At 49.0% G+C, this 25,887-nt stretch overlaps 5 protein-coding genes, besides 1 other annotated feature; 4 read left to right on the plus strand and 1 right to left on the minus strand.

Moving 5' to 3' along the window:
- Positions 1 to 111: 111 nt before the first annotated feature.
- On the plus strand, positions 112 to 3,053 carry FFUJ_13167 (related to glucosidase II, alpha subunit; the record flags this gene model as incomplete). XM_023575819.1 has 2 exons in its annotated part: positions 112 to 196; positions 247 to 3,053. 2 exons carry the CDS (start codon positions 112 to 114, stop codon positions 3,051 to 3,053), a joined length of 2,892 nt encoding a protein of 963 aa, XP_023429071.1.
- Positions 3,054 to 6,721: 3,668 nt separating this feature from the next.
- FFUJ_13168 (related to Mechanosensitive ion channel family) lies at positions 6,722 to 9,304 on the plus strand (the record flags this gene model as incomplete). The annotated part of the gene is made up of 1 exon (XM_023575820.1): positions 6,722 to 9,304. One exon carries the CDS (start codon positions 6,722 to 6,724, stop codon positions 9,302 to 9,304), a length of 2,583 nt encoding a protein of 860 aa, XP_023429072.1.
- A 1,064-nt stretch (positions 9,305 to 10,368) lies between these two features.
- On the plus strand, positions 10,369 to 15,249 carry FFUJ_13169 (related to general RNA polymerase II transcription factor TAF12; the record flags this gene model as incomplete). Its single annotated transcript, XM_023575821.1, has 1 exon — positions 10,369 to 15,249. The coding sequence occupies one exon, from the start codon at positions 10,369 to 10,371 to the stop codon at positions 15,247 to 15,249; it is 4,881 nt and encodes a 1,626-aa protein (XP_023429073.1).
- A 5,008-nt stretch (positions 15,250 to 20,257) lies between these two features.
- Positions 20,258 to 20,348, plus strand: a tRNA (tRNA-Glu).
- Positions 20,349 to 21,142: 794 nt separating this feature from the next.
- On the plus strand, positions 21,143 to 21,688 carry FFUJ_13170 (probable ubiquitin-conjugating enzyme ubcP3; the record flags this gene model as incomplete). XM_023575822.1 has 2 exons in its annotated part: positions 21,143 to 21,386; positions 21,435 to 21,688. 2 exons carry the CDS (start codon positions 21,143 to 21,145, stop codon positions 21,686 to 21,688), a joined length of 498 nt encoding a protein of 165 aa, XP_023429074.1.
- A 184-nt stretch (positions 21,689 to 21,872) lies between these two features.
- On the minus strand, positions 21,873 to 24,622 carry FFUJ_13171 (related to UBA domain-containing protein 7; the record flags this gene model as incomplete). XM_023575823.1 has 2 exons in its annotated part: positions 21,873 to 21,974; positions 22,028 to 24,622. 2 exons carry the CDS (start codon positions 24,620 to 24,622, stop codon positions 21,873 to 21,875), a joined length of 2,697 nt encoding a protein of 898 aa, XP_023429075.1.
- Between the last annotated feature and the right edge of the window lie 1,265 nt (positions 24,623 to 25,887).

Below are 25,887 nucleotides of genomic sequence, written 5' to 3' on the forward strand. Positions count from 1 at the left end.
AGGCCAGGGGACCATATCTGATGTCCTTGTGTTTTCTCAATCTAATTGACCATTTTTCTCGTTCATTTCTTTCTTCATACCTGAACTCTGGTTCCTGACCGTCTCAACATCATGAAGTCGAATACGGCGTCGTCCTTTCGCTGGACGGCGCTATTGCTGCTGCTAAGCACCTTTACGTGCCTTTTCCAATCAGCTGGTAGGTTTTAAGTGTGCGTTGACGAAAGGCTCTGCTCACAGTCTTCCCAGTGGCCGTGAAAGACAAGGACTTCAAGAAATGCGACCAATCCGGCTTCTGCAAACGAAATCGCGCCTATGCCGACAACGCTGTTGCCCAAGGTTCGAACTGGAAAGCTCCATATGAGATCTCGGCCGATTCGACGGTTTTTGAGGAGGGAAAATTGCAGGCCGTGGTTATCAAGACCATCAATAGCCATGGAGAGACCGTCCGTCTACCCCTTACAATTTCGTTCCTCAAGTCTGGTGCCGCCCGAGTCACAATGGACGAAGAGAAGCGACGTAACAAGGATGTGGTTTTGCGAGACGATAGCGCTGTCCGAAAGGAAAGATATAACGAGGCGGACGATTGGGTTCTTGTAGGTGGTTTGGACCTCGACAAGGAGGCGCAACTTGCTTTCCAAGATAAGTCTCAGATCAACATCAAGTATGGACCCGAGGCCGCACAGGAAGCCATCATCAAGTTTTCGCCTTTCGAAATTGACTTCCGGCGTGATGGCAACTCGCATGTCAAGTTTAATGACCGCGGTTTGCTCAACATGGAGCACTGGAGGCCCAAGATTGAGAACAAGGAAGGCGAGGAAGCCGCTGAAGATGAGAGTACTTGGTGGGACGAATCTTTCGGTGGAAATACCGACACCAAACCCCGGGGACCCGAAAGTGTTGCTTTGGACATCACTTTCCACGGGTACGAGCATGTGTTTGGCATTCCGGAACACACTGGTCCTCTATCACTGAAGCAGACCCGTGGCGGAGACGGCAACTACGACGAGCCTTATCGTATGTACAACGCTGACGTTTTCGAATACATTCTCGACAGTCCAATGACGCTTTACGGCTCCATTCCCTTCATGCAGGCGCATCGCAAAGGCTCGTCAGTTGGCGTTTTTTGGTTCAACGTTGCCGAAACTTGGGTTGATATTACCAAGGCCAAGAACCAAATGAACCCCTTAAGCCTTGGAGTTGGTGGTAAGACTAGCACTCATACCCATTGGATCTCTGAGGCTGGTCTTCTGGATGTCTTTGTTCTTCTTGGCCCTACCCCCCAGGACCTCACCAAGACTTACGGCGAGTTGACTGGCTATACTGCTATGCCTCAAGAATTTGCAATTGCATACCACCAATGCCGATGGAACTACATCTCCAGCGACGATGTTCGTAATGTTGATCGCAACATGGACAAGCACAAGATTCCTTACGACGTCATCTGGCTCGACCTCGAGTATACAGATGATCGCAAGTATTTTACCTGGGAGCCTCACTCGTTCCCCGATCCCATCGACATGGGTGAGCACCTCGACGCTCACGGCCGTCAACTAGTTGTTCTACTTGACCCTCATATCAAGAAAACCGATAACTATCCTGCTTCCGAAGAGTTGGTCGCTCAAGACCTTGGTGTTCATGACAAGGAGCAGAAGCTCTATGAAGGATGGTGCTGGCCTGGAGCGTCCAACTGGATCGACTGCTTCAACCCCAAGGCCATCGAATGGTGGAAGACTATGCTCAAGTTTGACAAGTTCAAGGGAACCATGTCCAACACTTGGATGTGGAACGATATGAGCGAGCCCTCAGTCTTTAACGGACCCGAGGTGACTATGCCCAAAGACAACATTCACCACGGAGGATGGGAGCACCGTGACGTCCACAACTTGAACGGCTTGACCTTCCAGAATGCGACGTTCCAGGCTCTCCTTCACCGCGAGAAAGGCGAGCTTCGGCGACCATTCATTCTGACTCGAGCCTTCTACGCCGGATCGCAAAAGCTTGGTGCCATGTGGACCGGAGATAACCAGGCCGACTGGGGACACTTGGCTACATCTATTCCCATGACCATCAACCAAGGAATTTCCGGCTTCCCCTTTGCCGGTGCTGATGTCGGAGGCTTCTTCGGTAACCCCGAGAAAGATCTTCTCGTCCGCTGGTATCAGACCGGTATCTGGTATCCTTTTTTCCGAGCTCATGCCCACATTGATGCTCGCCGTCGCGAGCCTTACCTCCTAGGTGAGCATTACACGCCAATTGCAACCGCAGCAATCCGACTCCGATACTCGCTTCTCCCTGCTTGGTACACTGCGTTCTACAATGCCGCCCAGGATGGGAGCCCCATTATTCGACCTATGTTCTGGACCCATCCCTCAGAGGAGGCTGGTTTTGCTCTTGAAGATCAGTTCTTCGTCGGTTCAACTGGCCTCTTGGTGAAGCCAGTTACAGAACAGAACAAGGAGTCCGTCAATATCTGGATTCCTGATGACGAGGTCTACTACGATTACTTTACCTACGACGTTCAAAAGACCAGCAAGGGCAAGTATCTTGCAGTGAGCGCGCCCCTTGACAAAATTCCTGTTCTATTGCGAGGTGGTCATATCATCCCTCGACGAGATATTCCCCGACGATCAAGCGCTCTAATGCGATTTGATGACTACACGCTTGTTGTCTCAGCCTCGAAGGCTGGCGCTGCGGAGGGTGAGCTCTATGTGGATGATGGCGACTCGTTTGATTACGAGCAAGGTCAATACATTCACCGCAAGTTTACACTTAGTGGAAACACCCTGACCTCTATTGAGGCCGAGGGACGTGACACCAAGTCTATCAAGTCTGGCCCTTGGCTGAAGGCCATGGAGAAGGTGCACGTTGACAAGGTCATCATTGTCGGTGCGCCCAAGACCTGGGACCAGAAGGAGGTGCAGGTCGAGTCTGAGGGACGAACATGGACGGCCAAGGTTCAATATCACGCAGCTAAGGGCAGCCGCGCAGCCTTTGCGGTTGTGGGCCGAGTTGGAGCCAAAATTGGCGAGGATTGGAGCATCAAGCTTGCTTAAAAGACATGAATTTAGTTTGATTAGAGGTGGAGTGCAACTAAGAATAGACACAGTTTTGGACATTAAATTGATTCACGGATGGACTATGGACGGCAGCATCCGCAAGAATTGCGACTATGGTGTGTACTAGACTGTCATCTTCAAGAAAGGAATACAGTATCAAGTCCTACTAATGAGGCAAGTATCGACAGTGATGGCGCGTCACGGAAATACGGACGATTTCAGAACGACCGAGTGAGTGGAGATGCATTGAAGTCAATGCCAGGGTTGAAAATAAGCATGATTAGAGCAATTACGAAACGGAATGCCTCGAGGGATGGAGTACAGCATGAGTGACGTTGGTGTTTTCAATGATTCAGAGTCGGATCATGAGCATCATGACAACGCACAACTCTTGAAGATAATCGGATAGCTTGGATATGTACGACATATAAGCTGATATGTGCATCAGAAGCCGACGAGGTGCATGGCAATTTGCTTGGATCAACTGGGGAGAAGATTATGGAGAAACGCGATCGAAACGAGATTTGCTCGCTTCGAGATGGTTGGGAACTGAGTTATGATATGCTTCATACAGATGGGTCTATGTAACGTTTGCTAGGCGAATTATACTCCTGATATTCGTTGACTCTGAGGATAACCACCATGAGAATGTTTGGGCTGGTGATCGTGATGCAGTCGTTATTTTCCTAATCCTGATTATAATTTGCCGAACTTTTTAAGCATGATAAAAAAAGAAAAATCTTGGACAAATTTCTCACAGGATATCATAAGTCTATCCTAAACTTAAGGTAAGTTTCCCTAAGAGCATCCTAAACTTCGAGGTGGTTATGGTGACTGAGCCCCAAGTTTCACAAGCTTGGGACGGATGAGGTTGGGAATACCAAGTCCGAGACCATCCAAGATGAAGTAATGATCGACCGTGACAGCTGATTCTTGCGCACATTCACGCTTCCTGCTTGATTAGTCTCCCTTCGGGACACCAACTAAGACCCTGACTTGGCCCGACGTGTGAGTTGCTTGATTCCAAGGGAGCCCCAACGGGGTCTGCATCGACAATTGAAATCCAGTGGAGCTTAGTTGCCACTCACCAGTGACCACAAGAATTAAACTTCTACCGAGCAGCATATATAGCAATGCAATCTCGATAGATGTAAGCGGTGACAAGGAATAAGGGATGGTTATATTCGGAAACACGATAACGTAAATTTGGTTGTTTCAGATGAAAACTATCATGATGCTCATGGTTGGTTATCTCAGCCGTTGATATCGAACATGTGCTGGGACAGGGGGTTTTAATGGCTGCGCTGCGGGCGTTTGTAAAGCTTTATTTGGACAGCTAGCATTGGTTCCCAATAATTCAGACCCCCTGAGCTTGAGCTTTGATCATTCATCAGAGATGAAATGCTGGTTTCCATTCTAAACAATGGGTCTTGATGTTAAAATCCGCGGCCCGCGGATTAAGAAATGCTGAGTATCTGGAAAGAGTTTCCTTTATTCTATATATTTATGATAAGTTTATATGATTCAAGCCTAAGCTTATGCTTCTTAGTCCTAAGCTTATGATGATACTGGGTCCTAAATTTAGGATGATGTGGTCATAGGTCATTTCAGCTATGATGGATGTGTGAGATGCCCTCCTTGGAACCGGCCTCCTGAGCCTATAGCGCGCCTGCGTGAATATGTAAAGCTATCTTGCACCAGAATTCCATTTAGTCTGGGCTGCTCTTGATTTCGGCAAGACGGAAGCAAGCATGAATCGTCTAGTGGCTGGGCAGAGGATTTGAGTGGTAATCTAAGGGTCCTAAGTTTCTACAGTATTGGATGGTTTCACAATCTGAGGCTCTTTTGGCGCACTTGAAACTGCCCCTACAGAAATTTGTTTTTGGTGAGCCCCCCCACGCTGACGCGGATGGTAGCACAGTGACAGAGTGAGTTGAAGACGGGAGTGCCTGGCGGCAAGCCACTGTGCGTGTGCATGCGCGTGTGTGGTAGCTAGGTAGGAATGCAGGGGACAACCATTACAAGATTGATTTTCTCAACGGGAACGGGAATCAACGGGGAGAAAAAGATTTTAAATCCGCCACCAGCCATCCACCACAAACATCATCATATATGATCGTCACCATCATGGCTGCCGACTATTTTCAGCTAATGCACCAAGAATACGAGATGGCGAAATGCGTCAATATCTACGGAGTAGAGATCGAGAAAAGTCAAAATAAGAGTGTTGACCTCAGATTGCCTCATTTGCATAACAGCAAGGATCCATCATGAGCGCATCTCGGTCGTTTTCTTGGCTGTGACGTCAGCTTTCTAAACCCTGCGATTTGGTCAAAAAATCCAATGATTTTCTGAGGTGTCTTGCTTAAGCCCCTGATCCAGTGCATCTCCAGTGGATTTTGCGCCCGTCCTTTGTCTCGGGTTAGCGAGTGTGACTGCGTCAGATCGACCTATCTTTTGTCTGTACTTCAGATGCAAGAATTCATTCACGTTTCTCGTCCCTGATTTCGGCCGGTTTACATCAGTGACAACTCAGTCATGATCTGCACCGATTTTGGCCAAACAAGTTCAGGCTATTTCAGCAAAAGAGCTCACCAAGCCCTGAATTGGGGGGTGTAGTGGCCCGGCGGCATCCTCGGGGTTTCCATTTAGGGAGTTCCACGGGTGACACCATCCACACCGTCTTGGCCCCATGTCTTGACTCCCGGCGAGACGGCGTGGATACTGAACATTACTCGATGATGAAGGCCGGTGGCTTGCCTTGACCCTGAGCCCCGTGGTTCCACTTTCGACGGGCTACGGGTTATGGCCGATCGACCTTATCACCACTAGGCCAGAGCAAGATTTCTGTGTTGGCTGGATTTGGTCATGGAGGTGTGGGCATGTTTTCCTATCTTGATGATGATGGTGGGAAGGAAAAAAAGTTGTTTATGATGGAATATGAAAGAGAAAAATCGAAGGAAAATTACTGTGCAAAAGACGGGTAACATATGTTGTAGTAGACTCGGATGAATGTATCCATGAAAGAAATTCCACCTCCATAAAATCATTATTCACTCCTTGACCAAGCAAACAAGCCTATCTGAGGTGACCCATTCTTCCTCCATCTTGGCTACAGTACATTGTCTCCAGTGCTCCACGGTCGCAGGTCGATCTCTTAAAGCTCAACAGCAACCCCGTCACCCGCAGGGTTTGCAACACTTCCCCCAGATTCTCTACTACTTTGTTTTCTTTTCCCTTTGTCGAAAACATCTCTCTCTTTCTTACAAATTAAGCGTGAGACGAAAAGTCGATCAATTTGCCTGGGGTGACGACATCATAACACCTCAACACCAAGCAATATATCTTTGCGCGTATACGAACGTGCACTGATCGCCTCACCAGGCGAGAATCAATCTGTTCGATCGATGTCGTAAAAGATCATCGGTTGATCAGCCCACCTCGCTTCACTTCACTTCCTTTTTCCTTTATTTGTCTTTGCCTTTCGTTTCCTATCTCACTTGCTTTACAACGGAGCTCTTGAGGAAATTCCACCACTCACTCTCAACCATCATTGAGTAGGTCTTTTTCATAGACTTCGCTTGCGGCTATATTCCTCATCTCACTTTCCGAAGTATTGTCCTTTACAGAGCCTCGAGTTGTGAATATCACCAAAAGGGGCCATCATGAGTTCCGATCCTCCGCCTCATGGCTTCGAGGAGAAGGAGTTGAAGGAATTCAATCTCAAACAACCGCCTCCAACACGAAACCCGTCCCAATTCAGCGCCTCACAGCAACAAGGGCCAGCACGAACGGACTCACCAAACCCAGCACCCGAGCAAAAGCAATCTGCTCCATCACTCGATACATTTCCTACTCTACAAGCACCACATGAAACAAACGACTCGACCTCAATTAGATCACCTATTGGACAGCGCGCCGATGCTAGCCGACTTGACGATAACATCGAACTTCTGCGAATCGAGCGTGCTGTCTCTGCTGATGATGCGAGTCAAATGAGGAAGCGCGCTCATAATGTTGAGCCTGAGGATGCTTTCAATGCACCTATTCCCGCAGAGACCTATCATAACGAGAAGAAGGTGGATCCCGATGCTTCTTTATTAAAGCTCTGGATGTTTCTGAGAAAGTTTCCCCGATTCGTTCGATATGTTGTGTATTTGATCCCCGGTGCTGCTATCCTCCTCATTCCTGTCTTGCTCGGTGCGTTCGCACTCAAGTCCGACGGCAAGCGACGAGATGTCAACGGTGTCGATCTCATGTGGTTCGGTATTTGGCTTGAGATCGTCTGGGGAGTTCTCTGGGTTTCTCGTATGATCACAAGTCTTCTACCTCCAACTTTCAAACTTTTTGCAAAGCTGTTTGGATCGACCAACGCCAAGAAGTGGAAGGATATTGGATACCAGATTGACCTTCACACAGCTGTCTTCCTTTGGTTCCTTGCAATTCTTATCTCATTTGAGCCGACCATGACGAACCACAACTTCCGGGATCGCAAGCCAAACTGGGTCAATATCATGAACAAGGTCATTATTGCCCTCTTCACTCTGGCAACACTCAATTTTGTCGAGAAGATCCTCATTCAATGGATCGCTTTCACCTTCCATCAGCGAACTTACGCTACTCGAATCGACAATAACAAGGCAGATATTGGTCAGCTTGTCCATCTCTATGAGCACGCCAAAGCCCACAATGAAAAGACCGACTACTTCTTCCAGCGTGGCAGCAACTCTGCCAGTGGTGCGCAAACTCCTCTGCAGACACTCCAGGACAACGCCCGAAACGCATGGAACAAAGTCGGTTATGTTGCTGGCCGAGTTGGAAATGACTTGATCGGCCGCAAGGTCGACAGTAACCACCCTCGCAGAGTTGTTAATGAACTGCTCAAGACCATGTCTACAGCTCACACCCTGGCCCGCCTGATCTATCGCTGTGCTGTCAAAGAGGGTGAAGACCTTGTCTATCTCGAAGACATGGAGAAGATCTTCGAAACTGAAGAAGAGGCCGAAGCTGCATTTATGATGTTCGACAAGGACATGAACGGCGACATCTCACTCGACGAATTCGAGGCTGTGTGTAATGAGATCCATCTTGAAAAGAAGGCCATTGCCGCATCGCTCAAGGACCTTGATTCGGTGATTAAGAAGCTCGACAAGGTCTTTGTGTTCATCATCATCGTCATCACCATTATTGTCTTCATCTCGATTCTCTCCGGTTCAGCTGCCGCCGCTCTCGGTTCCGCGGGTACTGTGGTTCTCGGTCTGGCCTGGGTTCTTCAGGCCACAGCCCAAGAGTTTCTTCAGTCTATCATCTTCGTCTTCGTCAAGCATCCCTTTGATGTTGGTGATCGTGTGACTGTTTACGGATCTACCGGTGACACCATGATGGGTGATGATTATTACGTGACTGAGATTTCTCTACTCTACACCGAGTTCAAGAAGATGCAGGGTCACATCGTGCAGGCTCCCAACTCACTTCTCAACAACCTTTTCATTCTGAACCAGCGACGATCAAACGGTTTGGCCGATGTTCTTCCTCTGGTGATGCGCTTCGGTACCCCTCAACACATGATTGATGAGCTCAAGGCCCGTATGACCGACTTTTGTCTGGCGAACAAGCGTGACTATGCGCCTCGCATCATTACTGAGATGACCAAGGTTGATGAGGTGCGATCGTGCAGTATGAACATGATCTTCTTCCACAAAACCAACTTCCAGAACGAACTGCTCCGTCTCAACCGTCATAACAAGTTTGTTACTGAGTTGATGACTCAGATGGTCAACGTTGGTATCCAGTCACCGTTCCGTATCGAGCCTGGTGGCAGTCGCGAGCATCCCATGTTCTGGTCTGGTCCACAGCCTCCTCCTGCGTATGGAAAGGAGCCCGATCACGGTGGCGTTGAGCTTCACGACAAGCCTGCCTATGATCGGCCTCTTCATTCTGAAGGGCCTCCTCTGAGCCATGTTTCCTCGACCTACAGCCGCCGAGGTCTTGATCGCATGGGTTCCATTGACAACAATGTGAACGACTTCCAAGATGTTTTCGAAAACAGACGAGACAACATCCACGCACACCGACTTGCCTCTATCCGAGAAAAGGAACGGGGCTCCCGAATCGAAGATGAGAAGGAGCGTCGATCGCTTGCCAGTTCTTCGGGAGTGGATCGCCGTACTTCGACGGATAGTCGATCCCGGGTGTTTGGTCGCGTTAGGACTGGGTCTAAGAGTCGACGTCCAGGCGATATTGTCTGAGGACTGTTATGAGATTATGAACAAAGTTAGTATTATAGAGATCCGGATTGGTATATCTGGAGAGGTGCATAATTTTCTGTTATTTGCGTTTTTCTTTTCATGCACATTGAATGTGCTTTGGTATTTTGGTCAGATAGGATTGCAGAGTATAGACAGCGAATATTCGACAAGATTGACTTGCCTGATCTGACAAATGTCCCAGACTCAAGTGATGAACATTTGACGATCTAAGTGACCATATCATAGATGAGGTGCCATTGGAATCTATGATGGAACCCGCGGAAGCGAGGACATACAGGGATGATCCTGGACTGATGGAAGTGATGTAATGTTTAATATAGAGAGAATCGTTGGCGAAACATGAACATTGGGTATCACAGTCTGGCAGTCGTAATCGTATGTGCATCTTGCATGCCCTGGGAGACTCTGGGTCACTAGGTATTAAAGCTCTCATCCTGGAGGATCGCACTGTTCTCAGGAGAACTCCAACTCCAGGTCATTGACCCCTCAATCAAGGCTGACACCCTAGTCTAAGGGAACCAAAACCATGGTGGTAATTAGAGCTATTAGCGTAATTAAAGGGTCCTCTAAATCCGCCTTACAAGGCCCGTATCCAATAGCAAAACCGCTGATCCCATAGCTCGTCGGTCAGAGTGGAGAGTGCGCTCAGCTCCCGCGTAGGATCATCAGGCTGGACAATTGAAACCTTGGGCGCTTGTTTGACGATTGAAGGAATGTGTACCTGAGGGTTTGTATATTAACAATATTCATTTCATCTCCACTAATACACGTATCCTTTCTGCACGTTAAACGCCGAGTCACTGTTGTAATTCCTTTGTGCTTTGTCTTCCGGAGCTATCGCTGCCTGAGGTCATTTGCATCCAATGGTTGGTCGCTGCGTAGTTCAGCTGAAGCTCGCCCTTAACCGCCCGGCCACATCACCAAAGCCTCGTTTTCTCTACACCTCCGAAGACGGAATTTACACTCCTTCAAGTATCAGCCATGCCCATCACAGCGGCGCAATAATATCGACCTCTCCTTAGCGCAAACGAAGCGATAGAACCATGTCGGGCCTACCAGAGGGCTGGGAGTCCGACTACGATGGCCGACGCTGGTTCTACAAGTACAAGCCAACGGGGCATATTCAGTACCACTTCCCAAAGGAAGGCGACGAGTTTCCCGACTTCATAGATACGTTTTCGCCAGCGCCAGTCCTTGCGCCCGAAGAACGTCTCGAATCGCAGCAGCAGATGCGAAGATATGCGAGCACGACTACACCTGCGAGGTTGAGCCCGAAAAAGGAAGATGGAGGTTATGGTATGTCGGCTACGGCGCGGCCCGTAAGCATGACATGGGATGGTGGGTTTGAAGATGAGGAGAATGGGGTGTTTCAGCCAGAAAACTTTATGTATCTGGGGCCTGGCACTTATAATGATGTGAGCCCACTGGCAGAGGAGGAAGAGGAGGCTGCGAGACGGGTTGTTGCCGGCGGAATTGAAGGAAGAGTTGAGAAAAGCACCCCTAAAGGTGTGAGTCCTCTAAACAGCGAGAGGACGACGCCTGCTCAAGGGACAACAATCGCAGGTCCGGTTACAGGAGAACCTGTCTTGGTGCCGCCTACAGTTGTTGAAGAAATCCATGAGATGCCAGTTGTCGAGCCTCCTCGGCTGCATGACCCGGTGGGCATTATCGCCGAGATGCCGACAAACGACACAGCTCAGGCCCATATTGAGAAACACCCTCCACCAATCGAGATGGCGGATAACATGGTCCTGGCGCCTATTGAGACTGCAGTTTCTATGATGGCTGAGCTACCAGAGCGAACCAGCCCGAAAACCAAGAAAAAGGAGGAACCACAGCTTGCGCCGGGATCATTGCGGGACTATGGCGCACAAATGCAGCCCTTACGGATATCCAAGAAGCCTGCTGAGGAGACACCGCCTGGCTTTCAATCATATAAGCCAGCGGATATTTCTGTCGATATACCACCAAACCCAGCGCCTCTTCGACGAGCGACTTTCCAACCCGAGGGTTCTGTGTTGGATGCAAGTCCTGTTCGGCCACCTGATAGAGGTCATTCTGGTACGCCCAATGTCCTGTCGCCGCCTCAGGTACCACCAAAACGTCCTCTCGATGAGCCTTCACTGCCTCAAATACCGCCAAAGCACCCTGAACAACCTCCTCCCCTGAGCATTGCCAACAATGGATCTTTAGTCCCGGATCAGCAGCCAGAGCTATCCCATATGCCTTCTGTACTGAAGCCAGCTCGTGGGAAAGCTCCAGGTCAGCAAACTATGCCCGGTCCTGCAAGAACACCACAAGGACATGGTTACGTACCACCTACACAAGGGAAACACCCTCCATCTATGACTCCAGCACCTCTTGTTCAGCAACAGCCTCTTGAAGAACCGCGAATGGGTGTTCAAAGGGTCAACACTGTGCCTGACTTGTTGCCTTCGCAAAGACCACAGTCCACCATTCAAACTGGACATCAGGTGTTTCCACCCAGTACAATGAATCCGCAACAGGTGCCAAAACGACCGGCTAGTGTGATGCCTGATATGATGGGTGGACAACCCCAAGAACAAATCCAGGGTCGTTACAATGCTGGGCCGCAACAAGGCGGAAATCTACCTTACCGGGGTCCAGTTGAGAATGTGCCACCAAAAGGTCTTCCACGATCGGCAACTGCAGGGCCTACAACTCCATTTCCTCCATATCCAGTTGATAATCCACCTTATCCTGATGATAGACCAGTCTATCGCAAAGATAACCCGCCATACCCAGATGAACCTTTTGTACAGAAGCAAATCCCAGGTCAAGGTTCTGGCGATCCATCTCCTCCCATAGCCAGCAACCGGCGACACTCATCATTTAGCTCTGCAGTCGTCTCGCCAGATTCGAGACACGGCAGTATGTCATTTCCTACCCAAACGCCATCTCCCATGGAATATAGTCGTCGCGCATCAACCAATTCAAGCATCAATCCGAACTATACGCCTTCTCCTGTTTCTCAAACTTCGTCGTCAATGCAGAGTTTCTCACCAACGCCTCCGTCTGTTCCGACCAATCAGTATCAACAAGGATCCTACTTTACTATGCAAGATGTTGAAGGTCAAGGCCATAACATTGCTGCCCGAGACGTGCTACGCAAGAAATCTCTAAGTCGAAGCACGGATGCTAGACGTAGCTCGGTCGGGGCAGACCCTGTTGCTGCCCAACGTGGATCACCTTTGGCGCAACAAACTGGGCAGGGTCATAATAACAATGTACCTCAGGGAGTATCACGTTCGCAGTCCCTTCGACAATTACCTCAAGGAAATGTTGTACCACAAAATCAACCTCCCGCTGCGCCTACGCCACCACCACAGGGACAACAAGGCCTAGGACGCATCGAGGAGTACGAAGAAGCTCCCAGCGCAACAGTGAGTCGGTCTTCGACTGTGAGTGTATCAACAGACATGAGGAAGGGATCGGTAGGTTCGTCGGTACAACCAAGTCCGATGGGAAGTCGAAGAACAAGTTGGCAAGCTGAAAGCCCGAAAAATGTTTCACCTGTCCAGTTCCAAGGACAGCAGGGCCCAACACCACAGGGCCACACAGGACAGCCTATGCATCAAGTGCAAGCTCCTCCAGGTGCTCCTATGACAGCTCAGAATCCGAAGCAGTTGCAGCGAAAGCCCTCACAAGGACATGCACCCCAACACCAAAACCAACAAATGTCTGCCCGAGATTCGAGAGCACCTCAAGGAATGCCTCCACAGCAAGGCCCTGGATCACAAGGACAACCTATACAAGGCCAGGTGATGCCACCCCAGGTTCAAGGAAAAGCTCCTCATCCTGGACAGATATCTACACCGGTGCAGAATGTTCTCCATAAACCTCCTCCTGCACCTACACCAACGCCTCCAGCGTTAGCCCCTAAGCCTACACCAATGAGGTTGCAAAAGCGCTCGTCTTATCCAGCCAGTCCAGCAGGACAACTTCCTCCTCAACCCCAGTTCCCGCAGGGACCTGCTCCCCCTGGGCAAATGCAACAAGGTCCAATGGCAGGCCCAATGCCTCCTCAAGGACAACAACAAATGGCTTATCATGGCCAAGGTTCCAACGGGAGAGTGCAACCGCAGGTCCAGATTCCTCCAAACCAACAACAATGGCAGCCTGGCATGCAGCCTATGACACCTCAGGGCTCTCGCCCAGTCTCTATGCAGATGCCACCTCAGGCTTCACAAAGCGCTGGGGCAAAGGAAGGCAAGGAGGGAAAGAAGTGGCTCAAGTGGTTGAAGGGTGGCTCCAAATCTGTTTCACATAGTCCAACTACGCCAGTCATTTCTTCACCTATATCACCTGCTGTTGGACGTCCCAGTTGGGGCGGTGGAGAGTATGCTCAGCAAGCTGTGTGGCAGCCCGGGCAGCCTATGTCTTCTGCCCAACCAGGCTTCCAGGGAAATACGGTGCCTCCTCAATCTCAACCTGGGCAGATGCGTCAACCAGCTCAACCACCAACGCAGCCCGTCCAGGCACCCCCTCAGCATGGCCAGATGGGTTCCAGACCTGGTCAACCACTTCCTCGGACTGGACCACTACCGCATCAAGCCGCTCAGTTTCCCCAGACCAGTCAAGTGTCTCAGCAGCCAAGCCAAATGCCTCCCCAATCTGGACAGATGCTTCATCAAGGAGGCCCTCCAGGCCAGATCCTCCCTCAAACCATGCAATTGCCTCCTCAGCAACGGCAACCACCTCAGCACAGACAAATGCCACTGCAGCAAGGACAGATAAATACCCAGCCAGGGCCAGTACCGACTCCATCGAGCCAAATTCCTCCTCAAGCAATACAGTTTCCGCCCCAGAGCCGACAGTCACCTCCCCAGCAGGAACGAATGCCCACTCAACAGGTCCAAACGCAATTGCAGTCTAATCAAATGATGTCTCGACCTGGCCAACTTCCTCCCCCAGGTCCAGCACCGAGAGATCGACAGCCCGAGCCTAGAGGATACTCAACGGGAGGGCCATCTGTAGGAGTCTCGGCTACACAGCCTATGACTCTACCTCCTAAAGTGCCAGAAACTTCCATGGTTCCTCCTGTCAGAGTTGAACCGAGCAAAATTTCTCAGTTACAAGCGCCACTTCAAAGACAACCATCGCCAGCTCAAACAAAAGCTTTGGAACAAGCACCTATGCCTCAGTCCAAAACTGCTCAGCCGCCTCAACCTCCACAAATTGCTGCGTCAAACACCCTTCGACCTCAGCCAAGCAGCCAGAGAGCTATATCTCCACCCCCGCCTGCCGTGAGTCCCGGCTTGTCTGACGCGGCTGCTTCATCGATAAGTCGCATGTCCTCTTACAGAAGAGACAGCTTCTCGGACGCTGGGTCAATCACGACCATCGAGGTGGCTCAGGCCCAGCCACAGTCTGTCTTGAAACCTTCCATCGTTCAAGTCCACAGGAGATCAACTGACATGATGAACAAGTCTCAGGTCCATCTGAACAACGACTCTCAGTCAAGCTCGGATGTGACTCCGAGAATATCCACAGAGACTGCTCGTGTGGGAACAGAGGCTGCTCCGCTTCCCTCAAACCTACAATATCAGCAGCCTGCTTCTAGACCTGAGCCCATACCTCAGGTCAATACTTCCAAGCACAATGTCCCTACAGCATCTTTGCCCTCTAAACCCGACGAGCCAAAGTTGGTCCAACCTCCTACACGGGACCAACATATGGAAAAGGAGCCAGCACCACGCAAGGCTGATCATCACTCTGCGGCTTACGCCAATTCCAGTGCTCAAAATCAACATAACAACAGTAATACCAAACTGATTTCGAATATACCACAACCAGCACCTGCCAAGCCAGCTGCCCCAGTCGCAGAAGACAAATGGGCAAAGAAACCAGTAGTAGACTATTCTGGTGGAGACTGGGGAGATGACGATGATTGGGACTACTGATATCTTGATTGTATACATTGCTTCACATTTCTTAGCGATAATATGGCGGAGTTCACTATCTATTGTCAAGGGTTTGAGATTGTATAAGAGCAGGAACTTGATCGGGGAAATCTAGATAGAAAACTTAGTAATCAACAATCAAGAGTTGGTAGTTGGTTGTTTTCTGGTGCTTATATACATTGACACTGTTTGTTGGTGATTCACTTCCCTTTCATGACTGCTTTTGTTCTTAGAGTAGCACGCTGGAAACAATCGGCGCAACATTCTCCCGCTCGCTCTGAGAGGTGTCTTCAAAAAAAACGCAAAGACAATGTTTGTTTATTTTGGCAGAGGGATGAGTCACCTGCCTAATAATGGTTGTGTTGTGTAAACTCTACCGTTGAACGAAGACCTTCAAGATATAAGTCAACGATCAATACAAACAATACCTGAAGGCGACCCTAAGTTTTCCTGAATGTATGCAAGTATAGCTTTTAGGACCAAGGGTGTTAGCATGACATCCCCTTCAGAGTTCGGGTAAGATCTTGTACTGGATCTAAGATATCCTGGTTCTGGTTGATCTCATATATCTGGTTATCGAATTGATGGTGTCTAGAAAGGCATGATGAGGTATACTTGGCGGGAGGTTTGGAGCAGCAGGGTCTTATATGAGACTGGCAGTGATCTGGCACTGCATGGCACTTCCAACTCAGCGTTATAGCCAACTCCTTATTGTTGTTTTCATACTGCGCCATTGCATTCTCGCCTCAGAAGGTTTTCTTTATCACCAAGCATTTCCTTCTGAATCAACACACATTTCACTCATTCTTCCTACCTACTTTGTTAGTTTCTCTGCACTTCACTTCCCGCCAAATCCAGGGGAAGATGCTCACTCATTGGTATTTTGTTTAGACAACTTTGTGACGATTCTTTCAAACTCTGAGAACAACAGTTCTTCAGCACTTGAGATCATAACATCAAGCGAAGTGGTTAGCATTTGATGAAGAAAATTTCTTAGCATTCATTCTGTTTCCCATCTTCACTTTTGTCACCCCGCAAACTTTCAACACTCCTCACAAATCTTCATGTAAACAAACATGCCTACCTTTTTATATCTTTCGCGCCCCTCGCGCACTGCGGGTTTATCCTCTCTCTCTCAAGATATTTTCTCTCTGTAGATATATATATATATATATTTCTCGGGGTACAGTATCAAGCCGGGCTTCGGCTGCCAGCTACGATATATTGGGTTATCATCTCTCCCTTGATGCCAAAATCACAAATCCGTACGTCTTTTTTCTTCATGCCAGTCTCTTCATCTCTGACAATCTCATCTTCTGCAGAGCCTCCTTGCTGACAACATGCAAGACAACAAGACCACCTCTGTATCTAGAATCGAGTTCTATGAAGGAGCACACCGATCAACACTCTTAACAGTGCAAGATCGTCAAGTCGCCATCGACTTTCAAGTCTTTAAGAACCACAGCGACACTCTTCTTCTTGACGTCTGCTCAACGTCAGGATATTGCCCTTAAGTCCACTGGCTGGGGTTATGCCACTGGGCAGAATGCTTAGGTAGTATTGCCAATACATTCTCTCAACGGCTTACTGATTTCCTTCTAGGTGCTGGCCCAAGTCGCCAGACTGCAGCATTGGCGGGCCCTCTCCAGGTCGCACCCAACCCCGTCTTCCAGGACGTCAAGGTAGACCAAGACAGTCCCTTCGACTACGACTACCAGTTGCCTAAAGTTTCTTCTGAGCAGTTGAAAGGGATCATTCACAAGCTCTTTGACTACCCACACATGTTCACCATCCATGGCTGTCAACGCGCCTCCGCTGGATGCATGTTAAATTACAAACGGAATGCTAGGAGCACTGGAAACTGTCACAACCGACCGCACCCCGAGCTTCGCCTCTCCAATTCTCTTCGAGAGACTTTCCACTGGTCTGCGAAGGGGTGCTTTTACGGGCAGAGACATTAACCAAAGAAACATTCAGCACCGCATCATTGTTTATCTTGCGATGCGCTGGAAATCCCATAATTTCCCGGCAAAGGCTCAGGCTCTGGAGAAGGATATCAGCGAAGCATTCATAAGTTTACTGGACAACTATATAATAAATTTCCATCCGCAAAGTGGTTCCCAAAGTACGACAGCTTTATCGCCAAGCTTTCCGCCAGAGCTGCGCGAAATGGTTGTCAAGCTGCTGGACGCAAGCAGTCTTGATGCGCCGACGAAAACGTCTAAACAATGCAGACAACTTTTTGGTCCTCGATCATTTTACCACATGGCATTCAGAGGATCCGAGAAAGTCGTAGAGCAAGGCCTCAAGACACTTCTTCGATCTTCTGCTCATATCTTGCCGCGACCTCTTGGACAAGTCCGGTATGTTCATCTCGCGGTAAGGAAATCACGATGAGATTCTGACGTTTCAAGTCATGCTATATTCTTCATTTCGGGAGGACGACCACTACAGTCCGATGAACACAGCCATCGGCAAGCACAAGACTACCCCCTTCGTTCCCCAGTGACGAGTTGCCGACACTATTCAGCCAAGCATTGCAGGAGATGCCACTTCTATCCATCTCTGTCAATTTTGAGCTGGCATCCCCCACCTTGCCCGGAAGACTAGCGCGAGGCCTTCGCTGTTTGATGGCCGACAGAGTCCCCCAAGTAGGCAGACAGCCAACATGGGAAAGCCTACGTGTTGCTTGGGACATATCATCACACGATATTGACAAAGAGAACTTTTACCACATGCTGCGCGACATGTGTATCCCAGAATCACTAGAGTCACTGCACGTCCATGAAGATATTAACCTAATCTTCACGAGTCTCATCCGAACCGTGAGATTTGCGAATCTCAAGCGCCTTTTTGCCGTCCCAACGAAGACAGGACAGACTGGGGGGTAATTGCAGTCAGAACCCTGAATGAGCTTGTCGCCCGCAGATGCCAGGGGCTTGAATGGCTGGTTCTTGATCACAAGCATACTGTACGTGAGACATCCACACCAGACGAGTCTTTGATGATACATCCCGTCTCGCTTGCAGACCTTGACATTGTAAGTTTCTGGTTGATGATGGAAAGAAAACATCATTGTTGATTCATAGCTGACCATTGTTGTTTCTAGGACGTGGACCGCGAGGCTATGGCCGTCATGCTAGAGAAGGACTTCGAACGCCTAACACACTTAGCTATCACTCTTCGCCAGGGCACACTGATCGATGGGATTAAATTTCAGGGTTATTCGTGTTCAGGGGCGGACATGCAGATACATAAATGGTACATCTGTGTGCTACGTTTCATTTTCTCTTCTTGTTTATCAACCACTAGAGTGATAAATCAGAATTTCATTTGAACTTGCTTGCAAACAACAAATATTACCAAGGTTTTAAATTCTAAACTAAGTATACGAGTTTTATTACCCTGTCAAAACAACAAGAACACCTTTATATGATGTTGATCAGTGTTGAACCAGTTCTTTGTAGACATCAGTATCTAAGAGATATTCCAAGACCTATCATAAAGATTGCCTAAACTTAGGAAAGCTTAGTCCTAAATTTATGATAATTTAGGCTACCTTAGGCTAAAATCATCCTAAGAGATCAGATGATGATTGTCATTGACCCTGCGCCCCGTGCCGCGGATTTGAACATCGTGGTCCTACTGGCGGTTCTCATGCTTGAGATACTATGGATCACCATCCGGTCGGGGCCCATTCTTCTCCACTGTCAGCAGCATGATTACCAGATGTTTTAATTCACAGCATGAAATGGGATATACTACGACGACTTTTTGTGACGACGGATGGGAGAACGTCGAACGCGACTGTTCTGTCCAGTGGCATAACCCTAGCCAGTGGTGTTGGGGGCAATATGCTGACGTTGACTAGACATTCTAAATAGATGATGAAAATCAGAGGGCTTTCGTGGTTCTTGGGGACTTTAAAAGTGGTAAAAGTTTGAGTCAGAAGCATGAAAGGGGCATGCGATGAAGTGTGAAGGGGTGAGAGTAGGCGTTGGAAGGGAAGGGGTGAGAGTGGAAGAATGGAGAGTGAGGAGTGAAGGTTAGATTAGAGATGAGGAGAGTGGAGCTGTGTAAGTTCGCATGAAATTATACAGGAATACTGTAGTTAAAGTATGCAAGTTTCCACAGAAAAAATGAAAGCGAATTCTAAGCCAGGTAAGTGATTTACAGCCGGTAAAGCCACAAAAGAAATATTTAGGTCGAACATCACCTAGATTATAATGATAATTATCATGGTAGTTTGAATTAAGTACCTTACCAATTGTCGTCGTTCAATAATGTCCATCATGCAAGGACAAGTATATACCTAGTTGAGCAAAGCAGCACATATAAGAACTTGATGACGTTGTAAGAAGGACACATTCTGGCTTTACCTCTTTTAAACGATAGTTTCAGAGTTTACCAAGAAATGTGCCCCTTGACTATTAAATGGATTTGTTTAATATTCCCGGCCATTAAGCCGCATGTGCTTTTTTGGAAGTGAAGCCATTTACAAGTCGAAGCAAGAGGCACTCTATCAAGGTAATAATACCAAGTTTCTACAAGATCAACCACAGCCAGTTAGCAAGCAAATTAATACCAAAGTCTGTCTGAATCCATCTCACCTACACTGCCGCCTTTTTATATCGAATAATAAATTTTCTCCGCCATGCCTCGCTGTTCTTAGCAATCATGGAGCCCATAAGGGAATATACGAGTATATTTGAAGCTTTTAATGCTGATCCTGGATACTCGCATATTTCCTTTGTGTTGGGCCCTCATAGCTCGGTAATATTGAGGCCAGTGGTTGAAAATACAGAGCTGTTGCAGATGGGGAACACGATCTATAAGAGAGTTGACTTACACGGCGCTTGTCCCAGGCAACTCGACAGACAGCCGATCAACGCATTTTTCGAGGAGCCACTCAGCCAGTGAGCTAAGTGGGTCTTAATCCACTGATCTCTCCACAAATTGCACCACTGAATATAATGTAAAAGATTAGCGTGGATATACAACAAACACATCCGGTGTGGTGTATCGGTTTATCATTCCGCGTTTTCAATTGCATAGCAATAAATGCCGCGGCGAGCGGGGTTCGACTCCCCGCACCGGAGAACCCAGCGAGCTCAGTAAGAGTTCGAAATCTTTTTTTGGTGTTTTGCAATTCGTGGTGAAGTGTATTGGCCATGTCGAGAGCCAGCGTGAGTTTTGGTGATATATTCTCTATTCAGCGTTCAAACCAGCTTACTCGTAGGCTTTACTTATCGAATTGGCTATAGAAATCACAATAGGTAAACGACTTTTATATAAAAATGTCTCTTAAAGGCTTTTTTAGGTTTTGCAGGTACAACATCCACAAACACTCAGTACTATCTGAGAGGCCAAACCATTTCTAGCAAATATGAAACCCATGATATGAATCACTAGCTTGTATACTACAGTAGGGTAACTTCATCTTGCTTTGTTTCTCATCACGTTTCACTGCCTGGTCAGCTTCACTCATGGAGTCGAAGCCAGCGTACTGGCACAAACACGGTGCTTACGTGTTTTCACCAATCCCAATACATCCAATCATCCGGTTCAGTCGCTCAACTTTCAATTTGGCCTCATTATTGCTCCCAGCTGTCAGATCCATGATTCTTTGACATCTGCCAAAAACGGTAAAAGACCGTCGACGCCGAAATAAAATTGTGGGGAGGTCCGTATCCCGGGGTCCCCACCAGCCGTCACCTTCCCTCCACCTTGTCCGAAACGTGCTTTCCTTCCGCTTCTCTGAGTCTATTCCAACAACATCATTGCATTTCTTGTCTAGCGTCTGCACCACGTCGATTCCTTAAAATACATCCTTTCTTTGTTCGTGACTGGCTGGCATTGGTACTGCCTCCTCCTATCGGCTACTCCCCGCGTCATGACGTCTACCGCCCACCGCCGCCTACTCCAAGAGTATCGCGCTCTCACCAACAACCCACCAGAGGGCATCACCGCCGGCCCCATCTCCGAGGACGATCTTCTTCACTGGGAATGCCTTATTCAAGGTCCTGAGGGTACTCCCTTTGAGGGCGGCGTCTTTCCTGCGGAGCTCAAGTTCCCAAAGGACTATCCGCTTGCCCCGCCATCAATGAAGTTCCTCGCCGACGTGTGGCACCCAAATGGTCCGTCAACTCTTCAGTCTTTCGCATGCTCATACTGACTTTCTACAGTGTACCCTAGTGGTCTGGTGTGCATTTCGATCCTTCACCCTCCCGGCGACGATCCCAACCATTACGAGCACGCATCCGAACGATGGTCACCTATTCAGTCTGTCGAGAAGATCCTAATCTCTGTCATGAGCATGCTCGCCGAGCCCAACGACGAGTCTCCTGCAAACGTTGAGGCAGCCAAGATGTGGCGTGAGCGACGCACCGAATACGAGAACAAGGTCCGCGAGGGTGTCCGAAAAATGCTGGGTCTATAGCATATAGATACTTAGTAGCAAGGAGTATTGGCGCACATCTTTGACACGGCGAGGCACGGCATAGCATGGTATTTGGCAGCGGTATCGCCGCTAAATAAAATTCATATACTCATCCGACATCTGTCTCAAGACACGCTTCTAAGTGAACGCTCTACAAACTCCGTCCCTCATGCTCATGCATAGATCATAGTCCATTGTCCGCCTTAAACTTATCCCAGCTCTCGTTGAGAGTGCTAAACACTAATCCCGCGATCAACCTAACCTCGGTACTTGCATCTTGAGGAAGCTGCGATATGTTAGAGATACTTTAGACAGGGTGATGTGTGATACAATGCTTACCTTGTCAGGATGTGTCTTTGCGATAGCTTTCATATACGAGATCTTGACCTTATTGTTCATAACTAATTCGTGCAAGCCCACCTTCTTCCATCCACTGTTCTCCCACAGTACGCTATCGAGGCTAGCAAGGAGAGCCCGAATATTGTCTCGTTTTCCGTCGCGCCACGCAGATACCTTGGCATCAACCTTCTCCGAGAGTACAAACTTCTCATCATCCTCCTTAGCTGCAGCCTCATTTGCCTCACGAAGACGCGTAACGGCCTCGGAGCTTTTTTGGGGTCCAAGACTGGCCGTTGCGGAGGGTCTAGGTCGAGGTTTGGCGGCGGCTGGCTTCGGTGCTGGCTTGGGCTTGGGCGCCAGAGTGTTTTGGCATCTCTGTCGACCCTTAATGGCATTCGATCCACCAACGCCACTCTCGACACACAATTGCCAGACCGCAATAGCATCGCCCCATTTCTCCATCTGTTCTAGAGCCTCTGCTTTCCTGCTCAAGGCCTTACCATAAAGGTCTTTCAGGTCTCGGTTTTCGTCTACTCCAGTCTCATTCTTCACAGCCACCACTTCTCCTTGACCATTGCCAGGCCCGATAAGCTTGAGTGCACTATCGGCATCTTCGACAGCCTGCTTAGGCTCTCCGGTCTTTAGCGCAGTCAAAGCACGATTACAGAGGAGCAAGATGGCAAGAGGATGTGTCGGTGGAACAGCTGACAGCGAAGACGAGTAGGATGAGTGGGCAGCAGCATAGTCACCTCGCTTGAAGTGAGCTGTACCCTGGAGACGGTGCTGTGTAGAGGTTTGGAGCGCAACGGGGCTGATAGATGGGATCTCCCGAGCTGGTCGTGGTGATGGTCTTGAGACAGGGGGTGATGGTCTCTTAGCCTGTGAAGTTGGTCGAGGAGAAGGCTGAGCGGGTCGTGAAGGCATAGACTGGGATGGCCTTATTTCTTGAGAGTTAAAGAGTAGATCTGATTCTGGCTCCGCTGGCTTGGGTGGCGGCGCTGGCGAAGAGGTCTGTGAAGATGTCTTGTTTCTCCTATTGGGGCTTCTATAAGTAGAGATCTCATCATCTGCCGTCAGTCTGTTGAGTCGCGATTTAGAATCAAAAGCCGATGTCGGTGGTGGCGCTTGCTGCTGCCATCGAGGTGCTGGACTGGCACGACTACCAGCGGAGTGAGCGGGTGATTGTCCTCTCGACGTCTGAGGAGTAGCCCTCTGCTCAGTAGGTCGACTGTTAGTCCGACGAGGCTGTGGGCGGCCGCCAGCTTCAAGCATCATAGCTTCGTCTGTAGCGTCTGCTCGTGCCTTTCCTGCGCTCTGCGATCTGGACTGTTGCTGTGCTTCCCGCATCCACTTAGGTTGGCTTGGGTCGCCTTCCTGTTGGAAATCAGCGACAGCCTGCTGCATCTTCTTCTGTCCGGTCTTCCAAAGTGAGTTAGCAGTCTTGAACAGGCTGTTGCCCATGGCAGCAGCTGTCTTGGCCAAGTCCTGATCGCTTGCTGCAGGCGACCTGCTATCACCTCTTGGAGGTCGACTTCCGGGCCTACTAGAACTGGCAGACGAGGGTTTCCCCTGTGCCTGTTCCTTGGACTTTCGATGCGCCTCGTCCAGGAGCCAATTGACCGCAGCTTGAGCATTGTAACCGTCGCCGCTCTCAACCAAAGCACGTCGGGCATCGTCAGCGGAGAATCCATAGTCCACAAGTTGCGCCACAGCTCGATCAAAAGGATCCTTGTTGACTCTTGGTGTTCTTTCAGTATACTGCTCACGTGCTGGGATAGCTTCCTCTTCAGATGAGCTTGAGTCCTCGTCCTCAATAGGCTTTCCAGGTTCCGCATGTGGTCTGCTGGCTTCCTGTTTGCGTCGCACCTCCTCAACTGGACGTGCAAGATCTCCCAAAAAGTCATCATCATCTGCCAATTGGGTAGACGCCGCAGGAGCAGCAGCGGGTTTCATCTGGTTCAGGCCAAAGGGATCATCATCTTCAACTCCAAAGGCGCCTCCATTAGCTCCTTTTCCGTTGGGATTCCATGCGCTGGGGTCGCTCAAGTTAATTGGCGCACCTGCTGCGGCGCCATTCGCTGGAGTTGATCGATGCGACTCGGGAGGGGGATAATGACTCGAATTGTCGACTTTGGTATCCTTATTGAAGGCGGCAAAGAGGTCATCGTCGTCGCTTTTCGGCGTGTTTGAGATGGGTGGCGGTTGTAAAGCAGGGCTCGTCGACGCACCTCTGCTTCCAAGTGCATCCCAGAACTGACCATTACCAAACTGGGCCTCCTGTTGTTTCCTCCTCTCCTCTTCCTTCTGTCGCTTCTCAGCCTCAAGTTGCGCCTGTCGCTCAGCCAAACTCAGGTTCTGCTTCGACTTTGCCGGTCCGAAATTCATCAAATGGCTGAAACTGTCCTGCGATGGCTTCGTCGGTGCCGGCTTAGGGGCCACTGATCCAGAGCCCTGCGTGGACAGAGGCGTGTTACGTCCTGAGCCCAAAGGGGATGGTGTTGGTCGCATGGGCGCGAACGCTGAGTTCATAATAGGCGGCTTCAGTTGGCCGCCGGCTGGCTTAGAAGACCAATCGAGGCCTGAGAGGTCGTCCATCGTGAAATATCTGGTATGTTATTGGAAATAGTTAATCATAGTACGAGAAGTGAAGTAGTTGTCTGTTATCGCAACTGGGAGATGCCACCCCAGCCAGGGGCCGCATTCGGGTGTGGGGTTTTGTGTGGCTGTGCATGGCTTGTGGCTTGTGGCTTATCACATGATTCTGTACAGATTAGGCTCTGAGCGTTAATTCCTGTTTGCTTGATGAAATCGATGTAAGTGAAACGATCATACTTTCAAGTAGAGTCTACATATTTAATCAGATATTTGACCTCGAGGTCGGTCCGAAGAAGGAATGTATTAGAGTTGGTTAGCCACTGGAATTGCGAACCGAGCAAGCCATGTTCGAAACGAAAGACATTGGTATTTGAAAGTCACCATTGTCTTCTATATGCAGCGACAATTTGACTGAAAAGAATCACAGGCAGTTACTGATCAGAACGAAAGGGAAGTATAAGACTACTTAAGAGCGGAATGTACTTCGCAGAAACGGATATTGCCATTGACAACGCTGATTCACTTACACACCATACATCGCCTACCCTGCACTACTACTCTGATGTTTGATATAGACAAACACTGTCAATATGTACGCAAAAGTACGATAGAGGGTTGTTTGTGTGAGTGAAAACTAACAGCGCACAGTCGTTGATGTGAGCCACGAGCTGAACTGTCATGGCTTGATTTTTCATCCATATTAACATTGCCTCGAGGACAGAAATGGTCACGCGGATGCATGATCATGAAAGCAGTAACATTATCGATAGGATCCTATAATTAACACTGCATCCTATTACACTCATACTCAGTTGTGTTATCGGTGATGTTTCGTGATGAAACGGGGCGATGGTCTCCAAAATGCCCAAACAACGCGGATATTGGACGCCAGGACCTGTTCTCAAATTAGACTGTACCATCGTTACAATAACTATAGTATAACCAATAAATAGAACAGCCAAGGAGCGTTGGGCGGTTCTGGACTGTCTACTGTTCCAAACGTGCATGGTGCTGGTTGAACGACCTTTGAAGCAACCGAGAAACGTGGCCATGGTTGTTCTGCCATCCAATAAACTCACTCTTATTAATGAGCTGAAGATTTGCAGATCAAGTATTCAATTCATGCCTGTATACGTAATTGCAATGTCGATTCAATAATGCCTCGTGCTGGCACTCAATGTCAAGGGAGATTGGACAAGTAAATCATACTGTAACAGATCTACGTTGAAGCGTGGTCCTAGCAATTAGAGGGAGCGAAAACTAAC

This window comes from Fusarium fujikuroi, chromosome FFUJ_chr04 (assembly GCF_900079805.1).
Source record: "Fusarium fujikuroi IMI 58289 draft genome, chromosome FFUJ_chr04".
Lineage (NCBI taxonomy): Eukaryota > Fungi > Ascomycota > Sordariomycetes > Hypocreales > Nectriaceae > Fusarium > Fusarium fujikuroi.